Source organism: Erithacus rubecula, assembly GCF_903797595.1.
Source record: "Erithacus rubecula genome assembly, chromosome: 2".
Classification (NCBI taxonomy): domain Eukaryota; kingdom Metazoa; phylum Chordata; class Aves; order Passeriformes; family Muscicapidae; genus Erithacus; species Erithacus rubecula.
In genome coordinates, this window is record NC_136685.1 from 64,458,884 (window position 1) to 64,484,414 (window position 25,531).

Genomic DNA, 25,531 nt, shown 5'->3' on the forward strand with positions numbered 1-25,531 from the left:
TAGGGCTCTTCAAATGAGGAAGGAATAAACAAGGGAAAGGATACGAGAAGACATTTCTGGGAGGCATGAAAAAGTGGCCTCAAAGATTGGTTGCTTTTTGAGCTCTTTCAGTGTAAGACTAATATAAGTTTACAATAGGAATGGATAGTTGCTGGATCCAGTAAAAAATAGAAAGATGTCATGGCTTGGTCAATGTGTAATTAAGCTGTGAAAGTCCTTGCTGGTCATTGTTGTGAATAAGTTTAGATGTATTGAAAACCGAAATATTTTAGGAAACACTTCTTTACAGAGGGAGTGATCAAGCACTGGAACAGGCTTCTTAGAGAGGTGATTGATGCCCAAGGCATATCATGGTTTAAGAGTGATTTGCACAATGCCCTTAACATCATGCTTTAACTTTCAGTCAGCTCTGAATAGGTCAGTCAGACTAGACAATCCTTGTAGGTACCTTCCAACTGATCCATTCCATTTTTTTTAAGTGCAACTATGTAGCCTTTGAGGGCTGTTAATTACCCGAGTAACACCTCTTCAACAGAAAATCCAGGGGTACCCAGAGAAAGGTCCTATGTGAATGGCAAATGTTCTTCATAGCCAGTAGTGATTTTCTGAAATTGGTTTCTGCTCTGGGTGACTCAAAAGCAAACTTTATAATTGCAAATGAATTCTACTACTAGGTGATTTATATAAGACTACAAATCTATAAGATTTATAGACATCTCCAGTTGAATGTGTTGTTTCTTGACCTCAAAATAGTTGAGTGTTCTTGGGTATATGCCATAGTTACTAAGGCTTTGTTGTCTCACATCTCTGCCAATCAAATTAATTTTTGTAAATTCTAAACTGTTGGTGTCACGACTACTCTCAAATTTATTGTTAAAAGCTAAGGTACAAATTCATTTAAAGTATGAAGTGCTTCCACAGTTTTACATTGTGCATTGTAATAGTGAAGATACCAGAAGAGAAGATGTAAAAATCCTTAAAATAGTGGGATAAAACATTTGTTTCAGTGCGTGCTTTTCAGAAATGTGAAGTCTTTTTCTTTTGATGTTTCAGTATGGGTGAATTTCGGGTGTTTAATAATTTTTGTAAGTGTTGAGTATTTGCATTTTCAGTTCTCATGTACTTTGTTAATGTGAAAGTAACAAGAAGACACATCTAAGCAGGTAGCACTTATATGATTCCAAGAAAAGCATGACTTAATGATAATTAGCTGACAAATAACTATTTCAGGTGAATGAAAACAAGAGGATCTGTGCATGATATGAATGTTATCTTAGTGCATAGTCTAGCATTTTGGGCATTATGAACCCGAAATCAGTGTTTAATAGTCATCAAGTCAAACTAATTGTTGATTGTTATTTTGTTCGTCTTAAGTTGGAATGCAATTGTTTTTAAAACTGGAATGTTCTATCATCCAGAAAAAAAAGAAAGCTTTCAGTTTCTGTTAGTGCAAATTTTAATATAATTATTTTTAAAGTTACAGTTTGTACATGGCATAAATAACAGAGATGGGGCATTGACCAGCAAATAGTCTGTCTTAAAAATATGATGTAATAATGTATATATGTGTGTGTGTGTGTGCATTGAGGAATCAGACTTCTCAAATTATGTTTAATTAACAATTTTTTGAAGACTTGTCTAATGAAATCATGATAGCTGTCACTGGAAAACCATACTATGAAACCTCCTAAGTATGCTCCTTGCTAGGAGTAGACCTGTTTTCTTTTCCTTGTTGCGTTATGCTTTAACCACCTAAAATGAAAACACTTTTATTGGCAGTAGGATGGGGAAGGAAACTGCAGAACCTTTTACTCCTCCTGACAGAGGAAGGGCAGAGAGAGACAGCCCTCCTCTTACTGCCAGCATATTGAATGTGTTCAGGCTGTGGCATGATAATGTAATTTCAAGCAGTCAGATACTTCACTCAGTAAGTGTCAAAACCTGCAGGAGTTGACAACCCATGAAAATAAAACTGAATTTATTAGCCCGTTTTATTCCTTGTCTGTCATTCTCCTTCCTTTCTCCTTTTGGTAATTTATCCCTAAGTTTTCTGGCTGTCAGAGCTGCCAGCAAAGTGAAAAAAGCAGAGATCCTGATCTCTATAACTTCCTAGCTTAAGCAAAGCTGAAGCTTTGAGGTGGTGGATGGCAAGGAGAGCATAGGGCGGTAGAATTAGGAGAGCTGCCCGCCCACGGTGCATGGCTGAGGTGGTGAGGGATAGGCTTGTCTTTATACAAGCATCCAAAGCTGTCCTGAGCCTTAGGTGTTTGTTGACAACAAAATATTTTCCTATCGTGTAATTTTTTGGTGGTGGTGTGGACTCTTCTGTTGACTGCAGGATGGCTGGGTCACACTTGTGAATTCAGTATTTTTAAGACTGGAGTAGTTTATGTTGAAACCATATGGAACCACAGATGGCATTTTTTTTGGAAAAAAAGGGACCCTGGCATACACAAGACTTAGTTTATTCTAGTTTTTCTGAAGTTTTAAAAGTTTATTATACCCTTATCCTGGTCCCAGCTCACAGGGACCCCAGGGCCTGCTGGAGCACCATGTGCTTGCTCCTTTCTGGTTGGCACCAAGGCTCATGTCTGTGGAGCCAGACCACATGGGGGATGCCTGAATATCCTGTGGGACACAACTGGGCTGCTTGTCTCACTAAAGAGGTGACAGGTTCTTCCCAGCCAGCCCACCCAGCAGGGAAAGAGCCCTCAGAACAGCAGTGAAGGTGAAGGACAGAGGTGCAAATAGTCTGCCTAAAAATCAGGTGCTGTCTGTCTATGCTTGCTTTGTTTGCTTCAATATGCTCCCATGATGGAGAGATGGGTGTTTGTGTTTCTCCAGAAACAGCCAAAGGCCATAGGTTTGTGTTGGCAAATGGATTGCAATGTTCTCTCTGGTTGTTTGGCCCCACCTGGCAAGTGGCTGCTGTATTTTCCCTCAGGAGTGCTCTTCAGGTCTCAGGTATTCCAGAAATCAGATTTTCCTTCTTGACATAAAAGGTATTACTACTTCTCTTTCTCCTCCTCTCTCCTCCACTTTCTTAAAGACTTTTTTAGCTGAAATGGATTGTGTTGGGAGGTTCTTGGCATACTAGTAGCTTCTATTGGAGTAACAGCTCTAGTTTGGAGGCTCCAGACTCATTTTAGGTGTCCTCCCTTCTCTTCTTTAACAGAAGATATATGAAAGTACTTCAGACAATGAGGTGACAGATTGGCTTCTTTGCCAGACAGATAAGCAACTAAAGGGTAAGCAAGTTTTGCTGGTTAGAGCAGTGGAAAGACTAATGGCTTCTGTTCCCTGAAACAAGGATGGATTCAAAGTACATGCTCTAAGGCATCTTGGAAACTTAATGAACTGGAAACCAAATAGAAGTAACCCCAGATATCTGAGGGATGGTGAGAGGGAGTCCTTCAGAAAGCTGATTCCTTCAGCCTTTTTGTGGTGAATTTTAATCAAATTCAAAAGGAAAAATACAAGAAGTTTTTCATAACTTGATGAGAGAATATTGCCAGGAGAAAATGTGAGAGAACAGAGTGGTATAAATTGTAAAACTGTATTTGTTGTCGCTGGATTGGAGTTCAGGGCATTTGGCCATTTTTTCGTTAATAATCAGTCAAATAAAGAAGGTTACTGCTGCCAGGCAATAATTTTTTATTGTCTTGCTTGTAATCCCATATTATTTAAAGGTAGAAATGTGAAAAAAAAAGCGCCCCAAAAAACAGGCGTAAGCTGTTTCAAATGTGGTTTTGGTTTTTGCCTTAAGATGACTATTTGAAGTTACCTTCTTCAAAATTACATGTCCCTTACCACTTTGCTGATATTACATGGTTGTAAGTTACCACAGGGATGGTGGGTGCATGTCTTGAATGAAATGGTAACTCCATCTTTCAGAATAAGCAGAAGACCTGCTGTGTCAACTGAGAAAATGCATTCCCTGTGTAACGAGGTAGTGAAATTCTCCTTTGAAGTGAAAATAGTGTTTGTTTTTTTCTGGCTATTATTCCAAGCATTGCTTTCTTTTTCTTTTTTTTTTTTTTTTTTTCATATTTGCTAGAATTTTCAAAATTCCTCTATTCCTTGTAAATATAGTTGCTTTATATAAAACCAAAATCAAACTGCCCAAAAACCCCAACAAAGGGAGTTAAGCTGATTGTTTGTTGTGCTAGACTCTGGAAATGGACTGCCATTGTTTCAGCATATCTGGCTACTGCTCAGTGAGTTATTGAAACACAGTCTATTCAGGTTACCTTGAACACAACTTTTTCCTATGAACTCTGATCCAAGCAAAGCCAGCCACTATTCATAACTGAGCTTGTCAAGAGCAATTTCCTTCTTCTTGGGGAAAAATCCACTAACTGGTGACAAGTAGGAAACTTTCCATGGTGAAGATGGATTGTTAAATGAGATTATTATTTTCTTCAAAATTAATTTTCTGGTTTTTTTGAAAGGAAAAAAGAAAACTAAAGTGTTCATCAGTGGCTGAAGGAAAAAAAAAATAAAATTTCTTCAGAATGTAATCCAAAGAGATTATGTCTTTAATAAAAATAAAGGGAGGAGGAAAGCATATTTTACACTTTTTTTCTCTTCCTAACAGATTTATTAACCTTGATTATTTTATACATGATCTTGTTGATTGCTGAGCTTTTTGAAGCCATAGCACCTGAGATGAAGGCATTGAGAGATTCTGGGTTTCTGTGTAGGGAGGGAAGTATGGCATGATTTTGTTTTTCATAGTCATAGAAAATAATTTTAGCAGATGACTGAAGATTTAAAAGGTAAAAGAAAATGCAAATAGGAACATTATTTATGCCTCTGAACCTTGTAATTTTAGGAGGTCTTTAATACTTGGTGTTGTCAGTACAGTGATAGTCTTGTCAAACTGAAAAGTGGAATCAATATGTTCCATTTTGTGTCTGCTATTCAGAGTGGCAGTGCTATGAATAATGCAAAGTATTAGTAATTTTCCAGAAAAGCATCAGAACTGTTCAGCAAGAGGAAGATTTTAACTAGGGGAATTAGACAGGGGCAGCAGAGCAGAAACCACCTCCAGTTGTAGCAGCAGGGAAGTCACATGCAGAAGCTCTCTGCTCTGCAGCTCCTTTTGCATTTCAGCCCTGAGAGATGAAGGGAGATTCCAAGTCAGTCAACACTAGGCAGAAAATTAATAAGAAGGTAAAATTAGCCCACAACTCAAACTTCTAGCTGTTTCCTCACCATTTAACAGGTTTGTGTGAAAGTGCCACCACAAATGTGGTAGGTCAAGGGGACACGAAAGATATTTAGACTTTGGTACTATGAGGAACTTCTAAGAAAAAAACTCAGTTCTGTGGCTTTTTAGATTTACCATCTAGCTTAAAAAATGATCAAACAGAAAGAAATTTATAATGTGTACTGTATGATGAATCATATATTTCATGTAATTCAGAGGTCAGCATCAGGTTTCTTTTCTTTAGTTGCTAAACAGTGTACTTGATGTGACTGGATTATTTCAGGGACATATCAGGAGCTGTTGGATACAGCTTCTCTCCCTTCAGCAAAAGGGAATTGTATCACTGGAATTCAGGACAGCAGATACTCTAAGCTATAACTGAGCAGTATGTTGAAATAAAACATGCATTAGCTAGTGAGTGATTACTTTCTTATGTGAAAATTTTGCTACATATGCAGATTAGAAGAAGCTTAATAATTTTTAAAAATTATTTCTTTCCTGATGCCTGCAATAATAATTTTTTATTAATAGGGCATATCTTTCCTTCTTCATCTTTTCACTCTTGGATTTTGAAGATTTATATTGCAGAAAGTAAGCATTTTCCTTCCCAGTTCTTGTCACATGAAGTCCTATTTTAAAAAGTTGCAAATAGGATGATCTTTTGTTTATTTTGCCTTTCCTGTTGGGATATATGAAAGCAATAATATCTAATGCTCATTGAGAATGAAATTAATTTCCTTTCGGCTCATGAATTATTTTTTTGTCTCAAATTATATATTTAGTATACAGAACTCTGACACTCGTTCTAATAAACCTCTTTTAAACTTTGATATTGTTTAACTGGTTTTGTGGACCTCTGCTAAAAACAAAGTGTAGTGCTAGCTTCAAAATGTTGAAGCATTCATAGAATTTAAATGTGTTTCTGTTCATATAAGCATTTTTGAGGTTTGGGCTAAAATCTGCTGAGTATAATTTCTGCATATGCAGTCAGGCTTTAAAGGAATGGGAACATTTGACCTGGTAAAGAAAATGGGAGAAAAATGTGAACTACAGAAATGTCTCATTATTAAAACAGGTTTTTCTATATTGTAGGGAATGCAATATTTTGAAACATTTAAATTCCATGGTAGTTGCAAATGATATTGTCATATGTGGAGATGTGAACCTTCTGCATTGGGCCCTTCTTGATACATGAACACCATCCAACCCATTTGGGGAATCCAGTACAAACTGGGGGCAGGCTCCCTGGAGTGTCTTCCCAAGTTCTGACATGCTTCAGCTTACCAACAAACATTGCTGCCATATCTGTGTTTAATAGCCCTTGACAGACCTCTGTTCTGTAAATACATAATTTCTATTTTATTGTTGTTATTGTTATTCTTTTGGTGATTTGAGTTTTTCTTTTTTAAATCTAGTTTCATCCTTGTCATTCAGAGTATCCTGTTGTAAGGACCTATGGTTTTTAATGCTGAATGTCTTTCAGCATTATGGAGTCTTTCTGTTATCTCCTCAAGGTCAGATTTCTTATCTTCTCCGATTAATATTCCCTGAAAAAATTGCTACTTTGCTGTTCACTCTTCTTTGTTATTCTTGAGAGTTCTCTCAGCTCAGATGCTGTGCAACCTTGCTCAGTGTCTTATTTCACTAAGAAACACTAAGGAAGTTTTATTCCTGTCTTTAGTAGCTTCCTATCCTTAATCATCCTATCCTCTTTTTTTTTTTTTTCCCCTTTTCTTTGTACTGGGAACAAAGGATATTTATTCCATCTTCAGTGACTGAATTAAAGACCTTTTGCAAGCTTGAAAGGCTTTTCTGCTGACTCTGCTTCTTCCCCTTACTGATTGTGTTCTGCATTACGGTATTGTCTAATACTAGTTAGGTTCAGGTAATATTCTGTTTTATCCCTTTTTTATCCACAGTGTGTTTTGCTGTCAGCTCAGTTCAAGACTATTTTCCTGGCTTATTCTCTTTCTAGAGAGCCATTTTCTGTATATGAACAGCCTGGTGGTTGGAGCTAGACACTCTTTAACTTCCCTTCCACACCACACCATTCTACGATTCTGTGATGTCCTGTGGTTTTTCTCATTACATGATTTCTCATTCAGAGTAATCTGATCATGCATTTTACTGCTCAGTTGTGAGCAGGACTTGCTGTAAATACAGGTCACAGAGTCTTAGTATTACAATATACTTGGCTGAACATTTATGCTTTAGCATTAAAAGCGTGGTGTAGTAGAGGTGATTATCCACAGTGTTACATGATTATTTCCTCTGTATTTCTTCCAATTTGTTTTTATAAAAATGTTTTAGTACAAGTGGCTTCTGAGATACAGCTTTTCTAGGTAAACAAAAGATGCTGGGTTCCAGGAGCCAGAGATATTAAATGATTCCTTAATTCCCTTCTTTACACTACCTTGTTTAGTGAGAACTTACAAAGACACCGGCAGGGTCTTTTCTGGTTTTACTGAAAAAGCCTGAGTTAAAAATTGTTCTGTTTTGGGACTTCTGTAAAATTTAAGAGAGTCCAGAAGATGGTCTTAAAAAATCATTGCTGTAGGGAAATATAAATCTTCAGGTGAATAAAAATATGCTATGAATCAGATGTCCTGCAGCTATGCCTGGAGTTCATCGAAATAAGACAAAGCAGTTTTCTGAATTAGATTAGGGTGGTTTTGTATCAGATACTAGCAAAGGTTTCCTGATAGTAGGAGCAATAAAACATTGCTATGAATTGGAGTGGATATGAACTTGTTTTTTTTAACAGATTGGACAAATGGTAACCTGGTATAGATAAACTTGTTCTCCTGTAGCAAAGGTTGGCTAAAATACTCCTCAACAGCCTGAGTCTTCTGTAGCAGCCTTTCTTGCTGGGACAGGAGGAGCCAAGGCTGCACTGCATTGCCAGGTGCGGTGAGTCCACTCTACCAGGAGCACCCACCCACCAGTGGCATCTCTGTCCTTTTTCAGCCCACTGACTTCAGCCTCACAGTTGGCTCCAGGCTGTCAGAAATTAACTTTGTTCTCTAGAACAATCTTTTGTGAGCATAAACTGCTGGATGTATCTGTTGACTTGTGCAAAGCATTTGATACTGAACCACACAACATTCTTGTCTCTAAACTGGAGAGATGTGGATTTGATGGATGGATTACTTGGTCATTAAGGAATTGGCTGGATGGTCACTCTCAAAGAGATGCAGTCAGTGGCTTAGTGTCCAAGGGGAGACCAGTGGCAAGTGGCATTCCCTGGGGTCAGTGTTGGGACTGGCACTGTTTGACATCCTTGTTGGTGGCACAGGCTCAAGAAGTGGGCCCTTGTGAACTTCATGAAGTTAAGCAAGGCCAGGTCCTGCACTGAGTCAAGACAACCCCTCTGTATCAGTGCAGGCTGGGGGTTGAACAGATGGAGGGCAGCCCTGGGGAGCAGGATTTGGGGATGCTGGTAGATCAGAGACTAGACATGAGCCAGAAATGTACACCTACAGCCCAGAAAGCCAATTGTATCCTGTACTGCAATAAAAGCAACATTGCCAGCAAGACAAGGGCAGTGAGACTCTACCTTGTATGACTTTTTCTTTTTTGACTCCACCTAGAGTGCTGAGTCCAGCTCTGAGGCCCTCAATATAAGAAGGACATGGATCTGTTGAAGTGAGTCCAGAGGATGTCCATGAAGATGATCAGAGGGCTGGAGCACCTCTCTCATGAAAACAGGCTGAGAGCATTGGGGCTGTTCAGCCGGGAGAAGACCCTAGAACAGCCTTCCAGTACCTGAAAGGGGCCTACAAGAAAGCTGGAGAAGGACTTTTAAAAACAGAATGGAGTGACAGGACAAGGGGCAATGGCTTTAAACTGAAAGATGGCAGGTTTTGAGATTAGGAAGAAATTCTTTACTGCGATGATTGTTGGAACAGGTTGCCACAGAAGTTGTGGATGCCCTGTCCCTGGAGACCAGGTTGGGTAGGGCTTTGATGCACATGACCTAGTAGATGTCCCTGCCTTACCAGAGGGTTTGAAACTAGGTGATCTGAAGGTTTCTTCCAGCCCAAACCATTCTATGACTTGCTGTTTTTCTCATAGGCATCAATTTGCCCTCCATTAGGGAGGGCTGAAAAGTCCTTGAGGTGGTGGGTATTTGCTTGGCATTTGCAGAATTGAATATAAGCCATCCCTAATTGATTTTATTAAAGCTCATAATCCAAGCAGACAAATTTTCCAGATTCTTTTATGAAGAAGTGTTAGTAAACAGAATTAGCAGATGTACTGTCTCCCTGCTGTTAGTTGCCAGTGGGATTCATTCTTGATTACAGTATAATGATCTTCATTTTTGGTCTTCCCTGGATCTGTGCCCTCTGTAACAGGATGGTTATTTAATGCTTACACACTGCTTCCAGCTGGCAGCCATTCGCCCTTTTTTTGGCAATTTCTTTCTATTTTTTTAATATATTTCCCGTACTAAGATGGTTTGAGGTGAAAAATACAAAAGCAATGGAAAAGAAAGATATGATGTCTGCTTAGAGCTACAAAGTAATTCCATTCTTACCAGTAGAACTTATCTTTGACAACTTCTGATAACAGAAAAGAGAGAAATATATCCACCTGTGTATTTTCTTGATGTTGTACATTATTTTAAGTTAGAAAATAGTTTATGTACAAACGTGTTTCATGTTTGTCACATCTAAATAATATTGTGGGCATAGTTTATCACTTTTGCTGTGTCAATGCCAGCAAAAAATTTGTATAAGAATGAATAACTTATTCACTTAATGAAAATGTAGATGTAAGCAGGAGATTTTGTTAGCTGCTGCTTCACTTGTTAAGATGCCAGAAAAAAGAGAATAATACATTGTTGGCTGAAAAGTCAGGCAAATTAGCCCAGGCAAAAGAGTCCAGGCAAATCAGCTCAGGGGAAAAAAGTGGGAATTAAACTTGGCAGCCTATTTACTTGTGGTGGGGGGAGGGAAGTAAAAATATGCATTTTGCTGAAAGAAATTGGAAGGCCAATTCAAAGAAACCCCAGAATTATCCTCTACAAAAATGTATTTAATTTGTATAACAAGCTTTTGGTAGCAGTGGTGGGGGACTGGGGGAGCAGAGAGGCTACTGGGATGGCTTCTGTGAGGAGCTGCCAGAAATGATGGTGGTAGCACCTCTGGGATAATCTGTTTGAGAAGGAAAAGAAGTTACTGCACAGAAGCAATTGCAGCTGGACAAGAGAGGAGTGACAGTATATGAGGGGAATAGCTCTGCAGACACCAAAAATCAATGCTGAAGGAGAGGGAAGAGGTGTTAGAGCAGCAGAGTTGTGATTCCCTTCCAGACCATGGTGCAGATCACGGTGGGAGAGATGTCACCCTGCAGCTCGTGGGGGTCCATGGTGAAGCAGAGATCCACCTGCAGTCCATGGAGGACCCCAGACAATGGAGTGTGGGTGCCCAAGGAAGGCTATAAAAGAAATTAATGTGGGGACTGAAGTCAAATTCACTGTGGCTGTGTGGCATTAATGTGAGCAAGCCCCATGTTTTTCACTCTTCTGGGAGAAGACCAGAAGGCAGTGGAGAGGGAACAGAAAAGGGTTTCTTTTGCTTTTTGAGCTGGCCGAACCTCACAGAAGTGAAGGGGCAATCACAGCTGGTGTAGGGGGGCATTTGGGGACAGAAAACCTGCATTCTAGAGTTAGCTGGATCTGCTCTGCCATCTTGTGGAGCTTCTCCCCAAGATGCCCACTGGTCAATCTGCAGCCTGCCAGTGGTGTCCCAATAAACTTGTCCAGCTTGCTGTCATCTCCAGAGGACAATCATCGCACACAGTTTGGCAGCCCACCTTGGAGGGCCTCAGTGCCACAACAGCACAGGATGGGAGACATTTGGCTTGGTGTATATTGGCAATGCTGATTTGGGAAGCAGTGCCCAGCACCTGCCCACGCCACAGCAATCTGCTGCCAGCACTGTTGGCAGAGATGCATAAACAAATACTAAATGTATTTGAAAGAAGTCATCTTGCTGCTGTGTGGCCCTAGTTATCCAAATCCTTGAGATTGAATCGACACATTAAATATCACCTGGTGAAATAAAACTCTCCCTAACTAGGGTTAAAAAATGTACTGCGTTATATCCTATGTTTCATGTGTAAATAATCTGTGCTCCTAAGTAAGATTTAGTAAGTTGTGTTACATTTATACTTGGAAACCTTCATGCCTGCTATACCTTGACTTTTCAGTGTCTTCCACAGTGGGAAGTTGTGCTTTTCCTTTTTTCATGTCGTATTTGTGCTCACAAGCCATTTTCTGAGATGTCATGTTTACATTTTCTTTCCAGTCACTCCAAGGCCAGCCAGAGCTCCCTAGCTGGGGCCAGAGAAGGTGGGGAATTACTTTGGGGTTTTTTAGCGTGGTTGTGTTTAGTTTATATGATGTGACCTTGTCCTCAGGATGCAATGGTCAGTTTGACCTCTTTGCAAACACCAACTATGTGAGAAAACACTTTACAAGCTGTGAGAGGATTCTCTGTGGCTCTCAGGAGAGTGAAGGAATTTTCCTTGGCTGGCAACAGTGAGGACCAGACTGCACTGCTGACTGTAGTGGTGTATGAAGAGCAGTCTTGTAAGCAGGAGAGGTCACTGTAGGCTGGGCTCAGTCACTGGTTTTCCACATCGTTTTATTTCATTTCCTTTTATAAAAACTTGAAATTGGGTTGCTGCTGGCACACGTCCACATCTTCACCCTCTGGACCGAAGGAGCACGCACTGTTCCTGGGCTGTGAGCAAGGTCTCCTGGTTTCACAGAAGTTGTGGTATCTCACAGGGGCAGGGTGTAGCCAGAGGATGTGTATTTTTTGTTTTGATTATGAGAGAAAGGATATTTTTGTGTTTTTCCACAGATGGATAGATGGGAATGGAGTGGAAATTATTTGCAAGGCATGTATGTATTTGAGTTATGATTCCTTATTTTAAATTGTCAGGACTGCTAATAATTGAACTGCGTCCAGGACAGAATGTGGTGTTTCTGTAATTTTTGATTGAGACACTGATAATCAAAAAAATAGGGAATGCCTTGAAACCCAAGATTTTATTTGTTTTAATTTGCTTTTTTTAAAATTTGGGTGTTCCTTCTATTGGGTAAAAGATAAGTTACTATTTCTGTTGGTACTCTTAGGTGTTTGTATTAGGAGGAAAAGCGTCCTCAAATCTTGTGTCACATCTTTTTGTATATGGTACAGTATTTGTCATAAGACAACAACTTCAGTAAATTTCTTATTGTGCTACAAAACAACACCTTAAAGTTTGCTCTTTTTGTGATGGTATTAAAATTCCCAAAGGAATTTTGTAGCTCTTCACTCTCTACAACTACATGAAAGGAGTTTTAATGAGAAGGAAATGAAAGGATGATTGGAAATGTCCTTAAGTTGCATCAGAAAGGTTCAGATAAGATATTAGGGAAAAAAAATCCACTGAAAGAGGTGTTAGACATTGGAATAAGTTGCCCAGGGAAATGATAAAGTCACCATCTCTTGGAAGTGTTCAAGAGGCATCTAGGTGTGGCACTTGGGGATATGGTTTAGGAGTGATTATGGTGGTGCTGAGTTAGAGTTGAACTAGATGATCTTGAAGGTCTCTTCCAAACCTAATGATTCAATGAAATGTTTTTAATCAGGTACTGACTTCCCCTTATAGCATATATGAGCTCACTATGGCAAATGGAATAGTTTATTACTAATCTCAAAAAAAATATTAATAATGCTCCTTTGATTTATTTCTGATAGATCAGTAATCTGATTCATTGACAGATTACAGGATTAAGTCATGTTCTGGTTTTTATTTCAAAGAAAATTCTACAGAAAAAGGAAGCAGAAATTACCAGTTTAACTTTTCAGACAAAATTGTTACACGAGTAGAAAAATATAGTTACTTGGAGCTGCAGGGCTGATTCCTAGGCCTTCCACTGCCCTATTGAAGACACAAACCCAGTGGGATGTGAGTGATAATAATTGTTGCCAGGAGCTGAGGAATAAAGTAAAATACTGGTTTCTTTATTGTGAAAGGTTATGATCAAAGTAGCTCTGTGTGTTTCCTTCTGTATCTTTCCAGATTGTGTTAAAATAATTTTTTACAAGGCTCCTCCAGTGATTTAAATAGCAAGGCTGTCATCTGTCACCTTGCAAATTTTTGTCTCGCATGGTAACACTTCTGCCCTGAAAGATCTGTGTTCTGCTGAGAAAGCATGTTCTTACTCAGAGATGTGGCTTAATTAATGTTGCTTAGGATAGCAGAGTAACACTTCCTAGAATAATGTCATTTCACCTTGGCTTTCCATGCTTGGAAAAAAAACCCCCAGAAATTCCTGAGTGCCACTAGCACCAGAAAACATCCTTCTGTAGGTGTGCTTAAGTTCTGTAATGACTAGCACACCTCAGGCTGCCCTTTCTTCCATCCACTTTTTGGTTGAAAACTGATATCACATCTCATGGAGTGACAGGTGCTGCAAAAGTATAAGGACACTCCAGCAGCTGGAGTACAGATCACAGCAGTGGTGGTAAACAAAGCCTGGGAAGGAAGGGGCAGGTGGAGAATGCCTGGTGCTTCTGGTGTCAGGAAGGTGAAATGTGTGTCCTTGTGTGGCAAAAGATTGTAGGTTTGTTTGTATGAAAGCTCACCGGGCCTTTATCTTAAACCTTGAGTTCTCAATAAGGAGTGGGGAAGAATAGATCAGAGCCAGCCTGGTTGTTTCAGTAATACTGCATCAGTTTACCCTAAAAAGGACACTAAAAATCTCTTTTTGAGTTAGTATCAAATGTTTACTTGTTAAAGCTGCAGGATTTTCCACATGAGTTTGCTTTGCTTTTATTGTACAGATGTTTCTCTGGCCATGCAAATCAAATACTGTTTTCAGAATTACAAGAAGGTCCCAGTTACATTTTTGTGTTGGATATTGATACTCATCTCAGGGAATATTTTCTGACGCACCATATCCATTATTTTTGCAAAGATATTATAAGTTTCTTTGTTGGGAGTTGACATTCCTTCACCTTTGTATGAGAGTGAGAAAAGAGTTAATGTTCTTAGCTGGGTGTTGCTACAGATTTTTAAGTCTTTTGTAAGTGTTCTACCCATCTTTCATCTAATCTGTCTATCAAGTATAAACCAGATTGGACATAAAAGTCCAATTGTCAGGACAATATTTCAGATTTTTAAAAATCCAAGCAATTTATTAATTCATTGTAGGCCTTTAGGTTCTTGTGAAAGCCATAAATATGTAACACCAAAAACATTTCTGGTGGTTTCTATAGTAAAAGCACAATAAGCCTTTAAAGAAGTGCAATTTATAATTCATGTTTGAAAACCCTGATGGGATGATACAAGAGACACATTGCCTGTGCAATCTATACACCCACAGTAAGATTTTTTAGTAACCATAATGTGCAGAATGGGGGCTGGTTAGCTTCAGCTCAGTGCCTTTAATGTCAAAATTCAGGTCTTGACCATAAATCTTCTGGTGTGTATTTAAGGCAAGCCCTGAATGTACTGTGGGAAGCAGGGGAAATGGATTGTTTGTATCCCAGTTGGCAGTTTTTATGTTGTTTTCTTTAAGGGTTCCTCACCATATGATTTACTTCCTAGCCCAGGGTCTTCTGGTGTGCTTATAAAGTTGGATTCACAGAGCTGTGAGACAGAGTAGGAATCAGAAATCTATTTTAAAAGGTTTACAGACCCAAATGGGGCTCTAATAAAATCAGTTGAGAGGACTGAAGTTCTGGGAAGAGCTTTTCTCTGCTGAGGCTTGACATGCAGATGCTGTGCTGGAGGCCTGTACCCTGTCCTCCCCTGGGAGAGCAGGGGGTGCTGTCCATGTGTTCCATGCTGCCAAGCACATCTGTCTTGTGGAATGCTATCTATCACGTTTTATTTACTGGATAAAATATGCTTAGTTGTTGGTTTGATGATGATGTGTATAGCACCTCTAACATTGTGAAAGCACATATCTAAATAACAATGAAGATTGATTCTGCAAAGGTGAGATCCTTCCATCCTTTCTTTTCTTCTCTAACCATTTTTTGCCCCATATGTCTCTGGAGTGGGTGTGTCTGCTTGCAGAGTAAGGCTCTATTAAATTAGGTAAGGATAATGGAATTCAATCCCACATGTTTATTATTGTGCTGAAGTACAGCTATAAATGGAATGCAGCTCCTCAGGGTTCAGTAGCTATGCCTAGTCTTTGAAAAATGATAAATAGCTTCTAATTAGATTAATGATATTTCATGAAAATGATAGATACTTTCTAATAACTCCTTTTCTCAGTAGGCTTTACACAGTTCAGTTCTGAAAATAAGAGTTTACAGAATTGTAACCAAAAGTGATATATGCTCTAATATTGAGTGAAATGTATAAATTACAGCTTACATTGGTTCATTCCACTCATTGAATGCAGCAGAATTAAAAAACTAAAAAAGGGGGGGGGGGGGGGGGGGGGGGGGGGGGGGGGGAGAGGGGGGAGGACAGGTAATAATTGTTGTCTCAATTTTATTTATTCTGGCTACTTCAGGTTTCCTCCAGGGTGTATTTAGAAGAAAGAAGAGCCTGAAAATAATCTTCTGAATGTTTTAAATGTTACTCAGTATGAAAGTTGATTAATGTGTCCCACTTTGACTCATACAGTAATAGCAGGATAATAGTTGTGGGGTTTGCAGCAAGGAGGAGAAAACTGCTTTGCTTGCATTCTGGGACAAAATAACTTTTTGTTTTCTCTGCTGATATTTAGAAGTAGATAAATGGACCAATAGATGACTTTAAAGATGTTTGTTATAGCCTCAGCACGATTCTTTGGCCCTGAGATGACTATAAAAAATATAAGATAAAGAAAACAGTTGCTATTAGAGAAAGGAAAATACAGTGTTCTTTTTTTCTCTTTCCTCTCCCACAGGATATTAATGTATGTATCCTTGAAAACTACCCTGAATGTTCTAATCCCAAGTTATTTTACATCATACCATATTTCTGTGGACAGCATCCAAGATGCAGGTAAATATATGCAAGGTATTTCAATTTGTTCAGCAATAACTATTGCCAACATTTTGTCAGAAATTGGTAGTAAAGAGGTGACATTATTTGAAGTACAAGAGAAAAATGAAAGTACAAGGACTGTAGCACGGTGTGTGGTAACTGCATGCATATATTTTGAAGTAAGGACAGCACTGCAAATGTAGCACTATTCTTTTTTCTTGATTTATAGCATGAATAATTCATCAAATATGAATGTGTTTATGTGGAGTTTTTTTTCTGGGTTACTCATTTTATCTGCACTATAATTTTGTAATAGATATTTTTTATTTGCTCGGATGCTTATATCCAGTCTATATGAGGAATACAGGTTTCTGTGTCCATCTAAAAATACATATTCATGCTTAAAACTACAAAAAATGCAGCCTTCTACTGCTTTAATTGAGCTACCTCATTTAGAATGTATGCAATTCTAATATTGCTGTATTACTGATACAATAATAATTTTTTTGTGCAATAATATAGGAATAATTTTAAATAAAAAATTAAAAATTTTCTTTGTTAAATGCTTTTCTATTGTTAGTAACAAGTGTTCTTTATTAGGTGTGTTCCACCTATATAGGTACCTTAGGCTTCTCCATGATGAAACAACTGCACATTTTCCAGAATTTTTTTCAAAAACTACTTCTTGTAGCAGTAATAACAAGTGAAAATGCATTACTTCTTCTGTCTTAATTTCTAAGTATCTATATTGTAAAATTCTGCCTTATGTTTTTTGCTTAAGTGAAATTATGTGTAAGTAACAAAACAGATTAATGACTTCATTTTCATGACACATTTTTTTAACATATTTTGGCCTTATTTCCAAATTCTTATGATTGCACACTTAACTTGCATGTACAAGTAATCCCATTAATTTTCTATATTCATGCTTTCACAAAATATCTGTGTGGGGTTCCCAAGCAGCATATTGAAGTACTGTTTTGTACCTTGGACGTGTGGCTCCTGTCATGCCCTTGCACTCCTTTCAGCTACTTCTTAGTCCAATAAGGAGCTACAAACAGGAGGCTCATAGTGTTTGTTAGGACACTTTGCTCTTCCAGAAAACGGATGAGTGCACAGAAAGTGGTAGAGCATGAAAACCCTGCTGCAAGTCTGCTCTAGTAGGAGTGGAAAGTAGTAATCTTTTCCACATGATACAGAAAGAGCTTCAGACAAATGTTGAATTCACTATTGCACAGGGTCAACTATAACCTAATGAAGTCAGGGAAGAGGTGTGATTTACAGCCACTTCCAGGCAGTCTGGGCAACTGATTTCCTTTAGCTTGGGACACTGGCATTATATCCCATGTCAGTGTGAATGATGGCTGCTGCTCCCAGAACATAACTAATGTGAATTATTAAAAGGGATTTAGGATTCATATTCAGTCTAACTACACTGTGCTTTTGGGAAACAGAGAAGCATAAAGACAGTGAAGTCCTGCCAGCTTCTCCTGCTGGGAGAAAATACAGAAGAAACCTAAACAGTTCTTCAAAACCAGTATCAGTAACAGGGGAAAAAAAAAAAAAAAGCAAATCCTGTAGCAAAGCTGCAGGGCAGCCAGAGGTAATGACAGGGAAAGGGATGGTCCTGGAGACTTTGGCAAAAGTTAAAATGAAGGACAAGATGGGAAATGGTAATGTCCTCTGTAGGATTTGCTGAGTAACAGCAGGCAGTGGTTGGTCCCAACAGTTCTCCCGATGTAGTTCGGGGACACCACCCCTCAGCACCTTCCAACACCAGGGGCAGTCATTCCTCCCATCAGACAGGTTGTGCTTCCAAGTTGAAATACCAAAGTTCACAAGTTTGAGCTTATAAAAAACTTGGCAAAAGCTGTCTTCAGAATGGAGTGCTTTCACACAGTGATTAGCCTCCTTTTAATGTGATCCTGTTTTTACACGCCAGTCCGATCTTAGATGTTGCGTAAAATGCTCAGTAAGCCACTCAGGTTTGGTGGGGGGTCTTTTTTTTTGTTCTAAGTGTAGTACTGAATATTTTTTTAATTCACTTGTATTCTTGGCTTGAATTTTATAAGTAAATGCATATTTAAACTTTGATTTTTCCCTCCTTCATCCTCCCCCATCAATTTCATACAGGGAGCCTGGTGAATGGGCCCTTGAAAGAGCAAAGCTGAACGTCAATGAAAATTTTCTGCTTGTGGGCATTCTGGAGGAGTTGGAGGATGTGCTGCTTTTATTAGAAAGATTCTTACCTCATTATTTCAAGGATGTGCTTAGCATCTACAAAAATCCAGGTAACTTTTTCCATTAAAAAGCTATTCTTACAGAAACTTCAGCTAAAACTGCATGGCTGCCAAAGGGTATGTGTTTCTTTCTTGTTCTGTTAATGGAGAAGTTTATCTCCCTTTTAGGGAGCAGATTTGATGATAGGGGAAGGTTGTATATTTTATCTTAATTGTTACTGTGTGGTTTTCTTTCCTTGCAAGCACTTGTTGTTCAGTGATCTTTTCACATGCCAGAAAGGCTGCCCATTTTCACTGGAGTGGCTTCTTCTTTTAATTGTCATACCCAGTTCTCAAATAATACTGTCCAAATGGTGTCAGCAATATGTACTTAAATAAGCCTTCAAGAAATGGTGTGGGGAGCCGGAGACTTTGCAGTTTCTCCAGGACCTGTTAATTATTTTTACTCAGCCTTCACCATGAGTTGAAATGCAATGAACCTTCAGTTGAGCTGAGTTTAGGTAAAATACAAATAAGAATGTAAATTTACATCGCTTCCAATACAAAGCATGCTGAGGAAAAAGGCTTTGGAGTCTGAGTAGAGAAATTAAAATGGAGAGCATTCAGTCTGCTCCTTAATTTGCACCCCATGGTCAGTCTGAAAGGGTTCTCTGCATCAATCCATCACTTCTCCACTTACTCATTGCTGACTTCTTTAGAAGGCAGTCTTGTGCCCTGTGCCTAAAAATGAATATGATGCTTCTGGAAGGGTGTGCATGTCATTCCAGCAGAATTGATTTCTTGCTTACATTTGACTGGCCCATCAACACTGTGTGCACCAAGCAGGGGTAAAACTTCCCTTCTTCATGACTAGGTTGCATTTGTGTCAGTGTGAAATGCCTACAGCCATTAAGTGTTTTGTACCAGGCTGTATATTCAAAGCATGTAGAACAAAGATGGAATTTGGTTTGTAATGCATGCAGCTCATGGCCAGCTTCTGCCTGAGAACAGCTATTACAGTGGTCAGTCACTTTGGAGAAATTATAGGTTTCTGTGCATAACTGGGCCTTATAGGCGTGACTTTCCACCAAATCCTTCTTCTAGGATGCATCTTTGGAAATTCTGTATTCAGCTGTGATACAGGTACTAGGGAAAGCACAACATTCCTTCTCTGAACATGCTTGCAGTGGGTCATTGCCTGCTGGCAATCAGGCAGTGAAGGCTGCTCTTTGGAAGGTGGGAGTGTAACTTTGTCATGTCCAGCCATAGAGTGATTTTGCTTAATAACAGATGTGAGGAGAGTATTGTACTGGCATAAGAGCAATGCTTGGTTTGAGATCAGGCATTTCCCTTATCTTTGTAAATTAAAATGTAATTCTAATCAGGGTGCCGTAGAAATTGCCAGGTGGGAAATAAGCCATCTGCCAGAATCATGAAGTGCTGGTTAATCTTTTTCTTCTCTGTGTATTTTCCAGTATCTGGAGAAAATTTGATCACCTGTTACAGGACAGTGATTTCCTCTGGGGTTTCATGTTAGAGACAGATTTTGTGTCATGTCTAAAGAATCACCACTTTCCATCAGTATTCCCTAGGTAGATTAAGACTTTATTTTGTCTTTCCCAGTCACTTATTGACTGGGCATAGTAGTCAGAACAGTTTCCTTGTGTTAACTCTCTTCTTTTCTATACATGCATATGTTTGAGGAGATTTTTTCTGGTTATTTCTGAGTTGGTGCTAATGCTTACCAAAAAAAAAAGCTTAACAGAATCAGCCAGAAAAATAAAACATATTCAAGTGGTGTGTAAGAAATCCTACATTGTTCTTCTCCTCAGGGAATCTTAGACCTGATCTTCAACACCCTCTGCTGTTGCATCATGAAGTGCTTGGAGGAAGACATGTTAGTCTGCCAGCTGTGTGGTGGTCCCACACAGCAGCAGATAACTTGGACCAAAACTGACCTTTCGTTGCATCTAACATTTGCAGATTAAATCTATACAGTTTACAGTATTGTCTGCTGACCTGCTGCTCCACTTGAGATTCTCTTATGGCAGTCTTTCCTCTTTCCACATAAACAAGGAGAGTTTTTCTAGAATTTATCTTTTGTCAGCTGAATATAACAAGATGAGGAAAGCACAGTGAAGGATGTGTACAAAAAGGTGATTTACTTCCATGTCTGTGAATATCTGCACCAGAGTCCACTGCAACAAGCAGTTCTGGATTAAAGTCAATGCAGAAACTGGATTTATAGAGCTGTCTTGAAGCAAAAAATAGCTGAAGAAAGACAATTTCAGTCTAGTGTTTCTTTAGTGGATTACATAGATGAGAAGTCACAGTAAGAAGCAGGTGATTGCTGTCCCACCAACATCATAATCTAAACTGTATTATAAGCACCTTCCTGCTATAGGAAGCAAAATGCCTGATGGTATCAAACCCATAAAATCACATGTGCATTTAAGAGCTGTACAAATTGTGGGTTAAATCTCTTCTTCCTGAAGCTAGGACTCTCCTCTGTCATTACAGGTTCTTTGGGCTGTCACTAGATCACTGTATCTCCCATCTAAGCAAACTTCTTAGTATTGGAAACCTTCGGTATAGGTTGATAATACAGAAATCAGGAAATCTAGAAACTTTTTCTCATCTCTGTTCCTTTGAACTGAGTAGGCCATATTCTAAGTTCTCTGATTCTTCTGTGTCTGTAGTAAAATTTCTCATCTGAAGCACTATAATATTTATCAAGAAACTATTTCTCAGTGTTCTCTTTGGAGAAAACAAAGCCTATAGTTGTTTTACCTTCAAAAATATTTTTCTGCGGTTGTTCTGAAGCAGATCATTAAAACAATGGCTCTATGATCAGATAAAATAGACTGACATTTTCATCAGAGAGCTATTGTCTGTCTGTATATCTGGTGACACAAATAACTGCTTAAAGGAAGTATGAATTGAGTGCTTTTCTTGTTGATGCTAATGATTTGCCTGATATCAGCTGTCAAAAGGAAACTTTAGAAGAAAGTGAACAAGTTTTTTTAACATTTGAACTGCAGAAGAAACATTTTTTTAACTTTTAAACTGCAGAAGTTAAAAAGTTTTTTTAACATTTTGCCTTTCTTCTGGTGAAGAAAGGCAAAATGTTAAAAAAACTTGGCAGTTCAGCATGACAGTTTTCATGTCAGAGGATACTAGGAGTATAACTTCCTTCATTGCATTTACAAGCACGTTGCATTCAGCTCGTCCATTTGCCATATATTTTGACTTGTGTGTTTTATAGCCACGTGTAACAAAGTATGAAAGCTCTTTCTGATGCTAAAGTTTTCATTGGAACAAATCTGGTTTTATCTTGTACAGTACTTCAAAGCTATGGGCTTCCTGTTTTTCTGTGTCTCCACTCTGTCCTTGCAATTAAGCATTATCTTAATACCAAGTGGAAAATTGCAAAAGGACAATGCCCATTTGATGCCCATCTTGTCCAAAGTTACAAACTTGTTTTGACCGCCATAACTGGCTTTGCCAAGAGATTGAAAGGGCAGGAATGGGGGCAACAGACAGATTTTGAAATCCATAGATTGATGGGTAAATGAGTAGAATAAATTCTAAAAATATTTTTTTATGTTTAATAGCTATTTTTTCTAACACAGTAGAATTTGCTCAAAATTGTCTTTTTTCACCAGCATTGAAGCATATAGAATCCAATTGCAGAGCCTAAGATTATATTTATTGCAAAATTTTAAAGTATTCTTTAACTCTTTGAAAGGCCTGAAATAGTTATAACAAAACTTGACAGGTAAAATCTCTCCTTGCTTTCAGGAGCAAAAGGGGAAAAAAAATATTGGTCAGTCCTGTTCACTTTTGCTGGCTACAGCTCACTTCTGTAACCTGGCTGATAGCCAGGATGCAGAATGCTTGCACAGTTTCTGTTGAAATGGGCACGTGTGGGTTTCATATCTTTGGTGGTTTTGAGGCAAAAAAAAAACATACTCTATCAGCAAAACAGAGTTTTCTTCTGTCCTGTCAACTTCTGTGGCATGGGGTAAAAGTTAACAGCATCCAGTGTAAAACAATAGGCAATAAAATGTTTTTTTATCACCTCAGAAATGAGCCATATCCTTATACCTCTCTGCAGGAGTTCATAAATTTTTTTGGACACCAGAAGCCCTATAAAAACACTTCTTCCCAATACCAGGAAAAAAAAACCCCTTTGTTTCCTGAAAGGTGTGTTTAGCATGGAGAATGTATAGGTCTTACTCTACAGTTAGGAGACTGACTTTAAGCTTTTCAGAGTGAGTTATGAAATAACTCACACTGTCATCTGAAAGAAAAATATATTGTTCAAGTAAATTGTAAACATATTTTTTTTTAAATGCAATGAAAAATTGACTGCATAAGAATTGCATTTACAAGGAGTGTTTTAAACTGCATTAGTGATATTATCCCTGGTAGTAAGAACCCTCTATTTTTTTAAATCCACTCTGTTCATGAATGTTATTGATACAGTCTTGACATTTTCACTTCTGAAGTTTTCCCTTCTCTTTAAACCCAGTAAGGAAAGAGATGCCATTTGTCTTTATTGCAGAGCTGAGATCCTGAGAAGCAGAGCATTTTTCATGGAGTTAGGAAAAGGGTGAAATCAAACTCAGCAGTGACTGTGCTGAAGATCACTCCTGTGCCAGCACTGAAGGTGGGATGTAGCTTCAGATAGTTCAAATACTATATATATGGAAAAGTTCAGGAACCAAGGGGTTTTTCCCTCTGAGAAAGTGTAGTGAATGTGTTCACAGGCACCACCTCCAAGAGCAAAAATTTTGAGTAAGAAATTATCATGGGTGCAAGGAGACAGTGCTTTTTATGCAGTCTTTAAATAGAGATCATTTTATCATCTTATATTCTGCCTTTGTTCAGCACAAAATGAAAGGAATGAAGAAATCAGGACAAATCATATGAGGCTTCCTAGTCTGCTGGCTTCTTGTGAGCTGCACTTTCTGGAAAGGGCTGTGACTGGTAAATGGAAAGGGAATATACTGGCTCATCTCCTGTGCTGAAGTGCCCAACCCTTCTCTCTCCTACAAAGCACCTGCACTCTTGATGAGAGAATAGAATCAGCATGGATTAGTTTTAATTTAAATACTGAGGGGGTTTTGTGGTGGGGTTTTTTGTTCGGTTTGGTTTGGGGTGCGGAGTTTTTTGGGGGTTTTTTTGCATCACTTCTAAAATTTCAGACACATTCAAATGTTTAAAAGCTTCAGGACTCTAGATATGCTTTCTTTTCTTTTGCCTTGCACTCTGGAAGAGCTTTGTGTTTTCCCTAAGTAATGCTTCAAACAGGGATCACTGACTGTGAAAATCTTCTACAGAAGAGGAAAGTTCCAAATTTCACGTGGAGGTAAAACATGGGGCTGGAGGTGGGAAGTAAGTCCCAGTGTGACCCTGGTGTAGCAGTTCCCGTCTCTGGTGTGAGCAGAGCAGCTTTGTCCAGCAGATGGAGCGATCTGCCCGTGTGCACAGCGCTGGCAGCACACGTGGGTTTGCATTCTGCCTGGGCAGCGTTGTCTGAGCACCCAGCATCCTATTCTGAACGCAGAAAGCATGAACAGACCACCCTTTTCTTCTCCCTTTGAAGTACCAGCTTTCCATATTGAATGGAGGAACGCTGTAAAACAATGTGAATGCTAAAACATGCAGTTTAAGATCTAGGGAAAGTGTTTAATTTTGCTTTTCTTTCTTGTAAAACAAATGCTCTGTTCTCTGTGTGCAAGACAGGCAGGGAAAGAGTCACAGTGCTTATCCCTGAGGGCATTTCTTTTTTATTAGGTTGATAGCATCTAGGACATTCTGCACAACTAATCTGTTCCTTGGTTTATTCTATAAAACTGAAGGCACTATCAAAAACTTAGATACATTATCAACTCTTCAGCCATGAAAATACGAGGTTTGGAGAGCAGGGACAAAACCAGACTGCCTGATCCAGGATGCCTTGAGGTTAGTGGATACACCAATGAGCGATAAGGATAGTCAGTGAAAGCATCCTTTCTTTTTCAGTGCCATAAAAGAAAATGTGTTGTTTTGTCTGCCAGAGGTTTGAGATCTTATGGTGAGTAAGCTAAGCAGTTTTAAGAATAGGAGCTCTTGGAAGGATCTGAGCAATTGTGGGATTTCTCATTGCTGTGTTTTTCAAGAGAGCCACTTGGTATTTGAAAGATTTGTCTCAGAAGCAAAACTTATCTGTGGTGAGTTCTGAAGCAAATCTTGACAGCTTATAAGAGCTGTGACTCTTGTTCTGCTGAGGAAGGTGAAGCCACTCCAGACAATATGTGTGTTGCATGGAAGCTGTAAGTGTGGCACCAAAAGATTTATCCAAGATAGTATCAGACTCATTGCTAAAATGTGATCAGGAGTAAAGGTGTGGCAAGCGAGTTTGGTATGGCTTTCCAGCCCACATGGGGCTTGTGTACATCCAGGCACAAGTCCTATCTATTTACTCTTCCTTGCTAGCACATACTTGTTAGAGTGAGTTAGCTCATATGTGCATAGTTGCACAGCACAGTAGTTGCCTATAAATGTATCTGGTGGCCCCAAATGAATGGAATTTTGATACAAAAAGTGAGGCAGCTGACAGGCTGACACAACATTGGTGCCTGGGCTGGGTGAATCTGCTCCCTGAGCCTACAGTGCAGGAAAGTGGGATTTACATGTTCATTTGCCAGACATATTGCTATGGCTCTGCTTTCTCCTGGAGTCAAGAGCAGTGCTTGACTTGGTAAATACAGCAGCAGCAGCAACAATCGTTTCAATCAGGTGAGAAATTTACGTATTTCCTCTTGGCAGGCCAGGATCATGGGCATGGTTCATGAACTGGAGAAATGAGGAATGAGACTACTGTTGATCTATAGTTCCTCTTCCCAGCACTTCTGGCATTCAAGGATGTTGGCTGCCTTCCAGATCTTGCCACTGATGATGGCAAAGAAGGATATAGTTTCTCTTCTTGCTAATTACAGTACTGATTTTTAAATCCTTATTTTAGGCTTGGATTTTCATGGGAGTTGAATTTGTGAAGGCTCTGCTTAGAATCAGTTGTAGTGGAAGGTGAAGTCCATGTTCCTTTAAATCATTGTTTGAAAAA

The 25,531-nt window shown here is 39.0% G+C and overlaps 1 protein-coding gene across 1 annotated transcript in view; it reads left to right on the forward strand.

The window, feature by feature from the left end:
* UST (uronyl 2-sulfotransferase) overlaps window positions 1-25,531 on the forward strand; it is a 150,615-nt gene that overhangs the window by 101,260 nt on the left and 23,824 nt on the right. The window contains exons 6-7 of the mRNA XM_079332632.1: window positions 16,122-16,219; window positions 18,335-18,492. Coding sequence (XP_079188758.1) covers window positions 16,122-16,219; window positions 18,335-18,492 — 256 coding nt within the window. The remainder of the gene's footprint in view (window positions 1-16,121; window positions 16,220-18,334; window positions 18,493-25,531) is intronic.